Source organism: Temnothorax curvispinosus, unplaced genomic scaffold (assembly GCF_003070985.1).
Source record: "Temnothorax curvispinosus isolate PA1 unplaced genomic scaffold, ASM307098v1 QBEX01002414.1, whole genome shotgun sequence".
Taxonomy (NCBI): Eukaryota; Metazoa; Arthropoda; class Insecta; order Hymenoptera; family Formicidae; genus Temnothorax; species Temnothorax curvispinosus.
This window is the reverse complement of record NW_020212194.1, coordinates 417235-430009: the sequence shown is the minus strand read 5'-3', so window position 1 is coordinate 430009 and position 12775 is coordinate 417235. Positions and strand designations below refer to the sequence as shown.

Sequence of the window (12775 nt, the reverse complement as noted above, 5' to 3'; positions counted from 1 at the left end):
ATGGAAATTTTTCTGCCCAAAGTCCAAACGTTAGCCAATTAAAAACGACTATTATAGACAGAGTGCAGCAAATATCTAATGTGTTCGAAAAAAGCTAAGATTTTCAACTGAACAATTTGTTCAGCAACAGATAAAAAGAGAAATGCTTCTTTTTTGTAGCCTTATTTTAGCAGACTAAGAATAAATAATAAATACTATAAATTTGTCTTTGTTTATTTTTATAATTTTAATTTACATTTTTCTCAAAATTACATTTTTTTAAATGGTATATCTTAAAAATAATTAAATACACGAACGAATTTTATTATGTGTGCATGCTAAAAAAATGTCAGCCTTTAAATAAAAGTTTGCAAAGCTTTTCTTTCTTCAAAAAATAGAAACAAACAAGTTTTTCGAAAAATTCAAACTTCTTTTAAGATGCTATTATTTTCTTTACATTAAAATAAAATTTTTTTTATAATTGGTACATCTCTTTAGGTAAAGAATTTCTTTTAATTCGATTGCTTTTAATTAATTGGTCTTTTAATCAATTTAATATTAAAAGCGTTTTTTAAAACAGAATGTACATAGCAATTTATAACTTTAAAAGTAATTAATTTAGACACTTGCAGAAATTTTTAAATATAATTTACGTGTGAATAAATACGTATACGAAATCTCAATTTCCTATATTCAATAACTATTTTTAAAAATATCTTAAAATTTGCTCTAAAAATCGCTTTTTAGATAGAAGTCTGCTTTTAAATTTAGCACAGTATTGACTTCCAGATATATCTAAATATCTATATTGCGGCAAATACCGTCATATAAAAATGTATCGTACAATATTCTAAAATTAGGCAAGAAAAATGGAACCAAATCGGATCATTCCCTAAATCCACCCATTCTATCAGTTGACCTGGCCAAATTTGTTCGCAAAGACAGCTTGACAGAACTACGAAAAAGTTAATAACCACTCCCTAAAATTGTCTGTCCCATATTGGCCCCCCCAAAGTGTTATACACGTATATAAGCACGAAGCATCAATAAATTATACCGCAACGAGATATGAGATAGAAGATAAAAATACCTTATACATCAACGTTGACGATAATGAATAATAGATTAAATTACTAGGTTCTATCTATACTTGTAACAGGATATTCTAGTATAAAATAGTTTTACACTGTTAATTATTTCCTGATAAACTGTAATTATTATCAAAGAAGTTTGTGGATAATTGTTATGGATAATTGAAATGTAATGATATGGATAAATTGTACCATTTTGTACCAAAGAGAGAAAGGCTATCAATTCACGGAAGCGTTATTTTTTTACTGACTTTCTGTGATTTTCACGCAAAAATTGATAAAATTACATTAAAGTCTCATTAAAGTAATGTCACGTCGATAAGTTGGCTTCTGTTTGAGTAATCATGCAAAATTCGCGAGATAACGTGAGTTCAATCTACCATTTCTGTATAACTCAACTGATATAAAATTTTATTGCTTGAAGCACGCGATCAGTGTCTGTTTCATTAAAATACTCATAGCAATCGTAATCAATTGGAAACACTGGTTATGCAATTCGATAATTTTATTAAGTTTACGTTTTATGCAAACATTATGTGTCGCAACAGGATTCTGTATGTCGATCCCACCAAAGCGAATTATTTAACCTAATCGCTTTCATTATGGAAAATATCAAAGACACTAACATTACGCTACAAAAAAAAAATAAGAAAGTAATGTACAAATCTCCAAGTATCTAGAATTTTTTAAACAAAACACTCTTGTATGTCCTACATTGCCTCTTCATATTTAAATATTATATATATGATAAAAAATGGTTCCAAAAAGATATAATGCAAATTTTAATTCCAATGTAATGTAGTGAACGAAACTTTAGATCATTTTATTCGTCACAAATGAAAGTCATTAGTAATTAAAGAGAATCAGTCTTATTCTTGAGAACTTATAGTTCTACAAATTTACAATAATTTTGATGATTGTGAATCGCTGTGAGTTTGAGACTAATCGTCAAGTGAATAGAAAGATAAATTTTTAGCGCGACGCAAAGTTCTTCAAATTGGTTAAGATTCACAATGGTGTTGTTCTATTTGTGAGTCAATCGTCCGTAGTTTTGACGACAAACTTTTCAATTAGTCTCCGTAATAGCTAAAAAGTCCTCAAGATAAACGAGCTCGGATGTCGTTTTCGATGATGCTATACTTACGTAAATTGACTTTTTACATACTTTGCAATTTTCAATTTTTTAAAAAATCGATTATTGGAAAATTTTAATTAGACAGACAAGAAAATTGTGCGCAATTGGGGTGCACGTGTATAATTCCGATATTAAACAAAAGTCTTTGGGGCAAATCATTTTAAAATCTAGTATTCCAATAGCTATTCGACTTAGTTTCTTTGTTGCAATGAAAATCATTGCATAAACTACAATATATTGTAACGTACTTCTATAAATAGTTAGATTTAAAAAAGAACTATTTATTCGTATTATACAAAATAAATATTGCTTTGTTGTAAATAGAATGTATTTTCTTCAAATGGATCAAAGCGACCAAGCGACTAACTTTACAGTGCAAAGTTCTCTAATAAAACTTTGTTTTACATTATGAAATTCTATTAAAATAAATATACAGTTAGAATAAACCGTGCTACTTTTTAACCGATATATGAACCAGATGCATTAAGGAATTGAGAATTTAATTTACAGTAATTTTTCTATAATATTTCAAAGGAGAAAGCTTTCACGTTTTTCATTACTGAACATGCCGCGCCTTTGAAAAAAACACAGACAATACTAACATACAATTAGTGTGAAAAAATAAAAATTGGATTAGCTGTAAAGTAACCTTAGAAGAGGATTACATCGAGCGTTGTTGCACGCAATTCCCCGATCACCTCATCTATCTGGATAATTAATTAATCTACAAAAATAACTTCGCAAATATTCTCGTTATTAGCTTCGTCAGTCAATCGAAAGTGGAACTCGAGGAAACGCGAAATCGACTCTTGAATTATCAACTTCACTCCTAGATAATCGATACTGATGACCCTCTTAGAAATCCGTGTCTTTGAATTCGTCCAATTGAAATGTCGACGTACACTCGATATAATAATAAAAAATTACAAATGATATAAACTAAAATAAGAGAGAGAAATATATATATAAATTTGCTCAAAATTCTATAAAATCACAAAAGAAAGGTCACTCGACGAAAGACCAGAGAAAAATACAAGAAAAATCTATATGCTGTCTGGAAATATATCAAAGAATCTACAATATTTCTATCAGTACAAAAAGTTTTATAATTTTTACACAATGCATGCTCCATTTACATGCTGTACCCCTTTTTTACAAACTTAATCTTCGGTTAAACAAATAGAACGAGTAATAACAGTCATAATCTGCGTCTGCGAACTTAATTTCTAGCATTCTTCTAAATCGTTCGAAGCTTATTTTCTTTTCTTTTCGATAACCCGATGCGAAATATCAGACCAAAACCAATTACCTCGCAGATCGATAAGACATCTTTCTCTAAGCCATTACACCTTCATTAATCTTTAAAAATAATTCCCACGTGAAACGTCAGCAAAGTGGTAAGTTAACAATATTACATGATAGATAAAATCCATTTCGCAAATCGAAATTTTTCATCGCGACCCACGCTAAAGTCGCTAAACCGATGATACACCACAGCACCGTGGCGCTTGAAAGCAGGTCAACGACATCGTGCAACCTCGAGTGCAGTTACCACATTCCAATTCGCTGGTCGATCGACAAAATAGCACCGATCGCGGCCTTATCAATTTTCACCTGTGGTTGCCTGCGTTCGTCCTGTTATTCTCAATCCTATATATCAGTTCACACTGTACCCTTTACGAACCTTCTCCTACAACTAGAAAATCCTATCCAAGCACCAAATATATCACGTTTTCTCATCTTGACAACCCTTTCTTTTCCTCGACATGAAGGGGGCTGTTTCAAAAACTACTAAACTTGCGCACCACGCGTGTCCGCGCTCTTTTTAATATACGACCACTTCGGTATCACTAAGTGTACTCAGTTATTTAAAAGAAATTCGACCGTGAAGAATTTCAAGAATTTTCTTCGATCGCGATTGAAAACGAAAAATCACCCCCCTTAAACGCGACCGCTTTGCATCACGCTTGTTCGCGGCACGCTATATCTTTCACCCCCGCGAGCTTTCACTGGTTGACGAGCCGTCACGTAACGGTAGACCGCGAGGGCGATAGTCAGAGGGTGCTGCACGGACTGATTCTACATGGTCCTTGCGACCGTGTGCGCCTTCTGGCCGGGTCGCAGTTTCTCTGGCAATGCCATTTTGTGACTCGTCCGTACGCGGGCGCCACTGGAGAACGGTCGGACGACACCCCCGTTACTATATCGATCCGGGGGGTGCTTCGTTCTCAGCACCGCTCCGCCGCGCCGCGTCCTCCTCCGCGCAAACCACCCGGAGTGCGACCCGCACGACAACGGCCAGGCCACTGCACCCTGACGGCAACGTGTCCTACCCGGTGTACGTGCATACAGCGTCGCTCAAGAATAACCGACTGACCGTAGGGGGTCGAATTGCCGAACGTATACACATCACATACAATCGCGTAAGCGAGCAAAAATTTATTTGAGGGAAAAAATTCCGATCTTTTTCTTCTTACATTTATATCTATTTCTAATTAATATCATGTGACATTTATAATATAGCCAAGTCAACGAAATTACTCTACATATAGCTAAGTCAATAAAAATATGATTGACACAGCTATTCGGTATAATAAGTTAATATTTTCTCTATTTCTATTTCTAAAGGGAAAATTTTAAGTTTCTCTTTTTGCACAGTTATGAAGAATTATATTCAATCTGGTGTGGAAATAAATTTTGCATACTGATAACACGTAGCATTCTCTTATCGAGCTTGATTCTAATATGCCGCCCAGCTGATCGCTTTTATTATCGTTAGCGTTATATTGGAGCGAAGCAATGCTGATTTCTTTTTAAAACCAATCATTTTTATTCACGCCATGATCGCGTATAAGTGTCCCATATGTTATATAGGGGGATTTGCAGATAAAAAAGATTATTGCTCTTATCTCGATCAGTGTCGATTCACGTGCATCCTTTGTACTATGTATATCGTCTATTATGCTACTGGTTCGATCACGAATCATCAATCAGTTCTTCCGATTGCAACCAACAATAAACATTGTTGCTCCAATATTTCAAACTACGCTATAAAGAATTATGCTAATAATAATATTTTTAATTAGTAATTAGTAATTAATTATTCCCACATCCTGTGAGAGAATATTTTACGCATAATTGTCATTCATGTATACAATAAATAACTCTGCTAAATAACTTGGCATGTCTTTCAAATGGTATATCAATTAAAAAAATTATAATATTAAAAATAGCTTGTAAAGAATTACAAATTACTTTCTGCAGTCGGTTTCATCCAATTGCAAATCTAGGTCATCTATATAGGTCACGCAGGGTGCGTGTGCGCGTGACGCCCCTTTTTAGTCTGCTGTCCTTCGGTTCTGCAGTCTAAATTGCAGTCAACTCTAAAGGTTACTGCAGATATCACTTTATTCTTATTCTTTTTCCCTGTTTCACTATTTCCGTTGTTTAAAGTTGCCGCTTCTAGATCTATAGAGAGCCGCTTACTATATTCTTATTTTATTTGTGTAATTTATAGATAAATTTCAAATTTTGTATAGATTTGTTTTATTAAGAAAACGTAAATTTAAAATTATTTGATTGTTTCGCAGATAAAAAACAAAGCTTCCTCTATGAGGAAGCAAAAGTACGAGAAGTCCAGGACACCCTATAGACACATGCGGGGTAACGGCTTCGATCTCGAAATCGCAGTTCATAAATAAATGATCGGCGAACTATACGAGCGTGACGGCAGCTCCTTTCATCGCGGTCACGTGGCACAAAAATAAAATTTAAGTGCATTGTGCTTGCAAAGATAGAACGCGCATGTGCGCGATACGAATTGGTACTCGCTATTACAAACATTTATATCCATAATATGATTTTACGAATAAATAGCATTTTCCAATGGAAATATCGGACTGTTAAATAAAGTATCTCTTAGATATTATCGATCCGTTTCACGCATGCGATTTCTGTTTCATTTTATAATAGAATATCCTCAAACTGATATTTTTACCAGTAAGTCTTTATTCGTATTAAAATTTTAAATCCTGATATTCTCTCAAAATATAAGAAATCTATCACAAGATATTTTGTTATAATATAATTACGAGAATTTCAAGTCAATCGAATGTAGTAGCTGTTGCAGAGATTTTCGGCACTATTTTAATATCCAGTCGCTTTGCATCGAAAATAGATCTGTTGCCCGTTAAATATCACAATAGCATGCCCAAATCGCCTCGTTAACTCCGACATAACAATTAGAAACATTATAAACATGTTTTACCCTTCTTCTTCCAAAAGGCTTGTAATGCTCCCGCCTCATTGGGCGCCGTAGATGTGCCATCTTGAAAGACAAGAAAGTTGATATATGGTAGATCGGGGTGCACCAAAGATATTCCGATGCACGTTGTCACCAAAGAGAAGAAGGTATCGGTCACGCGCGTCTCCAGTCGACTGGAGCAGTTTTCGTCAGCTTCGCGAGTCCGGCAACTTCCGACACGAGATTCGTCGAGTTCTGGTTCGGTGCCGCATTTATCACGACCTATCGTTTGTCTTCATTTAATTTACTCGACATAAATACACGACACACATACGTTCCATGTGGAATAGAAATAGGACCGTCCGTCAATTCAGACACTCAATTAAAGATTTAAGAAACAAAGTTATCGCTTTTCGCAACAAAATTGGTGGATGGCAGTTTTTTTACGATTATTTAAAAATTTGTGGTTGTTGGAATTGTTTACTGGATTGCACAAACCTTACTTTGTATACATTGTATACTATACTATATGCATTTGACATTATGATAATATTAGCATTCATTATGGAATATATGAGTAATTCTTTTTTATCTGTAATCAAATTTATGATGTAGTTTAATTACTTAAAATTTATAAAATGCTGCTTAATATGATATAAATGGATTCTGAATTTATCAGGTTTTTCTTATTTTGCACTAAATACCAAATTAAACTTTTAAAAACGTCCTCATTTTAAGCTTCTCGTTTTAATACTCGTTTAAACTAGCCAATAATATAAAATTACCTAGTGATATAAATGTAACTATGTATGTATATTCGATATTCGAATTTTACTGACGTTATACTTTTGAGAAAATAGATAATATCTAGTGCTATGCTATGCCTTCTGAAAATTGGAAACTGCTGCTTTAGAATCGTCCGATCTTTGGATCGATGCCGACAAGTTAGTGTAACAGTCTGTGACATCTTCAAGAGTATATCAGACACATAAATCTCTAGCCCTGACCTTGACTCATCAGCACCAATTTTTAGCATCAAAGATAAAACTTGTGAGACAGTGATAAAATTTGCAATTATTAAAAAATTGCATTTTGAGTTATATAAACCGATTAAAACTCTTACATCTAATTTTATGGAGCAAAACAGCAGATTAAATCAAATTAAATATATTGATAATTATGTGTTTCGAATTAACTATATTTGACTACACAGACATTTTTATCAAATTTCAAGACTATTTTGCTAAATAATGACCTGTTAAAAATAATTATAATTTTATAATAAATGATATATATCGGTTTCTAATTATTCTTAGAAATTCAGAAATCTGGCCGTAAAATCATTGCAATCCACAAGCACTTCTGAGAAAAGTTAATCTTAATAAACGCGGTGATTAATCACTGTACGCACCGACACACGAGGTCCTCGATCAATCTACCTATCAATAAACTAGTTTTTAATCATGCGCGACACGTGAAACTTCAACTCCACTAACACCAAATCGATCACTTTGTTACCCAATTGCAACGTTACAAAAGTCACATGCTCATTTCCCAGAGGGCTCTAGAACCCTGATCAAAAGCGACATACTCGAAGTTATCGCATCGACGGAAAACCGGTTTGCGATTTTCAAAAAGCGTTTTCTCTTTCGAGTTGCAGATCCGATCTATCGCATGGATGATTTTTAAGTTCCGGTGCGAGACGAGCTCGGTGTGAATGTGCTGGTGATACTGGTGAGTCGAGGAGCTTTTAGAACGCACCGCGACCTCCTCCGCTATAAATAAAACGGCCGCCACACCGAAAACTCTGCCAGCGAGACGAGTAACGTCGATTCGCCGTAATTTTCCTTGTAGAACTTCGCTAAAATTTGCCGGGAGTTAGCCGGAATAAATCGTGTCACTTCTTCGGATACTGAACGTATTGATTTGCATGCCAAAAGATATCCTTGATGTCTTCTCTGTGTGTGTTCTGAATTATTCATATCACATCATCTGTGTCTTGTCTACGTCAAATAATATAATTACTAGCATTTTTATAAATTTTTATGATTTATTTCTTCATTCCGTTCCTAAATGGTCCTTCTGTAAATCTTGCTGAAAATCCTCAGCTAATCTATTTTTAACAGCTAACTTATTTTAGAGTTTCATAATTATTTTTGTGCCATTAAAGTTGTACTTCCTAGAACTGTTTTGAGTACTCTATTGCCAGTTGGCTCGTCAATAGTAAATTTATATGGATCTGTATGGATCTTGGTAGAAATAATATAAATTTTTTTTGTATATTAAGATATTTATTAAAAAAAATTAAGCTTTATAGCTTCGAGATAGCTTCTTTCCTCCAATATTTTAAAATTGCAACTTCTTTTTATTAAAGCACATCAAAACCTACAAGTATCATAGAGCAATTAAAAGAGATAAAACTAAAAGAACAATGTTGATGATATGAAAGATTTTTAAATATATTTCATGATATTAATTAGAAGCATTACATAAAAGTATTATGAAATCGATCAACATTAAATTTCTTCTTCATAGATAAACTTTTTATACTTTCCACCTTTCTTCTTTTCCTTTTAAACGTACGTTTATGCATGATGAAGCTAACAGAAGAAAACTAAAGAAGAAAACAATAGATAATGAACTTGTCTGTTTCAAGATCTGTTGAAATATTATCTTAGTTAGGTAACCAAATAATATTTGAGATAACTGTAGAAGTGTGTCGTGCCAGCAGCTACAATGGTAGTAACCAGACTTTCTGTACTAACGAAAAGACGTGCTACCCTCTATTTTATCGACGGATGTTTGTACAGTTCTCGTCTGAAAACAACATTTTGCTCAACCTTGTCAGATGTCTGCACCATAACTTTACATCAATTTAAATTTACATCTGCACACAAGGTCACTGTTGACTTTAATTACTATTATAAAAAAAGAGAGTTATAAAGCTATGTGTATTAGTAGTATAAAATATAAAATTATCCATTATTGCGCCAAATAGGCTTGTGCCTATTAGCTATAATTTATATTTTTTTCCAATAAAAAAAATTTAATTTACATTAGCAATAAAAACAATATCCTATTATTGAAATAAATATTTTATCATCGTTTAAGTAAACATCTTCTTCCAAGTTTAATTAGTTAATTAATCAAACCATTTATTTATAAACAATTCTTTAACGCAAGTAATTCTTTTAAATTATTTTCAAAATGTGAAATCTCTGTGAATAACAAGACAGATGATAGTTCAACATTTTTTGGAAGTAGTCGAGAAAGATCGGAACCGGATTGTCTTTTGTTTATGCATACAGTTTTATGAGGTCAGATCTCTCTCAAGTGCAGCGACAGAAAGTTAGTTCATCAATATTATAAACCCGATTCTCGAGAATGCAATTAAAAACTCTTCCGCTCATTAAAACCGTCTCATGAATAATAAGACATTATCTCTTCATTTAAGGCGCAAACGAATAATTAAAAAGCTTTTTTTCATATAAAAGCTTCTTTTTCCTCTTTAGATTTTGTTTCAGAGAGACAGTTTCTGCAACGTGCTGTTTGAATAATGTGGACGCTGTCGTCGAGGAAAACGTCTCTCTTCAGGAAGAATCGATGTCGCGCTAAATATACGGAGCCGAAAGTCTTTGCTTAACGGCCGGATGAACAGGCGCGCGCCTCCTCTTAGGCGCTGATATGTTTCCCGCTTTAATTATTCAGCGTCCCGGCATTTCCGCTGGTATTTTCGTTGCCGTACACCAGCCGCGTGCGCGCACATTAAACGAGACGCCGGGTATTATAGTACGATAAGATTTACTGGTAACCCGGCTCTCGTACTACACGAGCACAATGAGATGTTCATAGCGAGAAGATTTTGTCGTGACAAGTGTTAAAATAAATAATCACGTTCTTCTTTATTATCAAATAATTATTTTTTTTCTATTTGCGTAGCAAGTTACAGAAAAATTAGTGAAGTCTCTCTTTTAAAAGAGAGAAAATCTCGTTTCTAACATAAAATACATATAATAAACATAAAAATATAATAAATATGTAAAGAAAAAACCCTTCCGCGAAAAAATTGAGATTTTCTTTTATTATCGATTAATTTTATATCTAGCAACATTCACGAGTCCAAGAGAAAAGATTAGGACTAACAAGCTCGTTCATCTTCACTGCATATGCTATTCGGTCGCGTTGTTAGCGCGCACCTGCACCTGCTTTGCTTCTCCTTCACGGAGTTACATCATCGCCGCCGTCGCTTCCGGAAATGTAGGCCGCTTTGACACGTTGCTCGAGGCAGATTTAGAATTCCGTCTGGCCCTACGACGCGCGTTTCGCGCGTGCTGCGAGCGGACTCTCTTTTGAGTTTTTCCAGGGCGGCACACGAGATCAGGCACCTCGCGCGCTTTCGTGACACTCGCAGCTGCAGCAGCACGCGCGCGCTCGAGAGAAAAAGGTCGAGCCGCAAATTGTTCTCTATTGCGGCAAATTAACGGACGATCGCTATCGAAAACCTGAAATTATTCTTTACCCGGTTGCGTGCTTCTGCGACCGATAATATGCGAGTGGCTCTAAAGTTTTCTAGATCGAGAAAAATGCTTAACACATCATATTTGTCTACTATTTTAACCCCTTATTACCCTAATTTGTAGGAATATAAGAACACGTAAGAAATAATATTTATAATGTTATATTTTACATATCTACCAATGACTATATGCCTATTTTTTAGTCTCGTCATATTGTTCAGTGTTGTACTGATCTATGTACAATTGTATTTGAAGAATTAAATCACAAAGAGTTGTTAAAAGATTACATATCTCTCCACAATTAAAATCTCACCCGCAATTTTGACTTTACATCGCAACAGCTAAAATACGTATGTGTACATTGTGATATTTATAGCTTCATCTTTTCCGGTTACTATAAACGGAAACGATGCAGGCCGAGAAGCGACGAGCAAACTTGTCCTGATGAACACGAGTGCATAAGGTGCTAAATTCGCCGTAGGGCGGCAGATGGCAGACACCTGAGTACCCTTCGCCGAAAGTTTCGGCGCAGGGAGCCGATAAAATCGGTAGGAGCCTCATAATATGTCGTGGTTGCAAGCCCAAGTGCGCACGATTGTTACTTTACTTGTGGTCCAGCCAAAGGATGCGCCACGTTGCAAAGAGGCGAATCAGACGCGCCTCAATGTGCGACGGCCTTGAACCGACAACGAAGACGGCGACACAGATATAGTCATGAAGACGAATTAGATCCAATCGAACGATTAAGGACGACCGACAACTGCTCGAGGACTCGGTTACCGCACGAAGATAGCGTAACTCGAGTCGGCAATACTCGACGAAATTGTAATCGGAGATGTGATCAGAACTCGATTATCGTTTCGAGCACGATGGTGAAATTAAAGGAGATCGCTGATCCCCGTCGCATCTGCGAGAAGATCAGGAATGCATTCGGATGCAAATGAAAACGGGTACAAGAACGCAAATGAACGCGTCGAATTGTGCATTGTGATTTTCATCATGGGGAATACTTCACACCTATTCCATATTCAAGTATACAAAGCTGTAGGGAAGATATATGTTTGGGAGAGCTAGAAAAATATTTTATATATATTCTGAAAGTATTTAGAAGCAGCATACAAAAGATTTGCAAGTATAAACATTCCATAAGCTGATGCATGTATTAAAATAAAAAAAGAAAGATATGTGCCGTGTGTGCATGTGTGATGTGATTATCTGATTCTCCTTAAATAAAACTCACGGTTGCCTCAAATAAATTTCTAGCTTAAAATAAATTTGTAGATCAAAAGATAGTATTCCCATTTTCTCTTCTCTCGATCTCTGCTCACAGTTCCCACAAGACCCTTATAGATTCCTCGTGGCGTCAAATCTTGCTACAATGGATAAATAATCGTTCTCCCAATATCCGTAACGTATTATCACGCATAGGGAAACGATAGGAGTCATTTATTCATGATCACAGATCTGACGCCGAGGAATAGCCGCGCCGCGAGAGAAGCTATACGGATAATTTTCCTTTCTCGATAAAGGCCCAATTTGTGGGTCACCGTTATGCCGCGTCGGGAGCGTATATGGAGCCGGTGCTTTCGGCGTGGCATTGCCGTGGATAATGTGACTTGTGGACTCGTACCGAGAGGTGGGAGTCGACCCGATAATTACGCTGGTCGTTGCTCTAGGCGCACGGCATACCGGCCTGTTAAAAGCTACGTGTGCATGCTCTTAGAAATAAACGTGTCGTGCATTTTACATGCTCTCTCTCTCTCTTTCTCTCTCTCTCTCTCTCTCTCTCTCTCTCTCTCTCTCTCTCTCT

The 12775-nt window shown here is 35.4% G+C and overlaps 1 protein-coding gene across 19 annotated transcripts in view; it reads right to left on the bottom strand.

Moving 5' to 3' along the window:
* Nucleotides 1-12775, bottom strand: part of LOC112451622 (voltage-dependent L-type calcium channel subunit beta-2-like) — an 80634-nt gene that overhangs the window by 16666 nt on the left and 51193 nt on the right. For 2 of the 19 annotated variants that reach the window (XM_025011371.1, XM_025011372.1), the window contains exon 1: nt 3890-4327. The exons of 12 other annotated variants lie outside the window; for them this stretch is intronic. Coding sequence is in view for 3 of the 7 variants with exons in the window: in XM_025011365.1 (XP_024867133.1) it covers nt 6473-6532 (60 nt within the window). In the remaining 4 variants the exon portion in view is untranslated. Of the gene's footprint in view, nt 1-3878; nt 4329-6472; nt 6932-7859; nt 8181-12775 lie in introns of those variants that run through there. 5 more of the 19 variants (XM_025011365.1, XM_025011366.1, XM_025011367.1 and 2 more) reach the window with 5 other exon arrangements.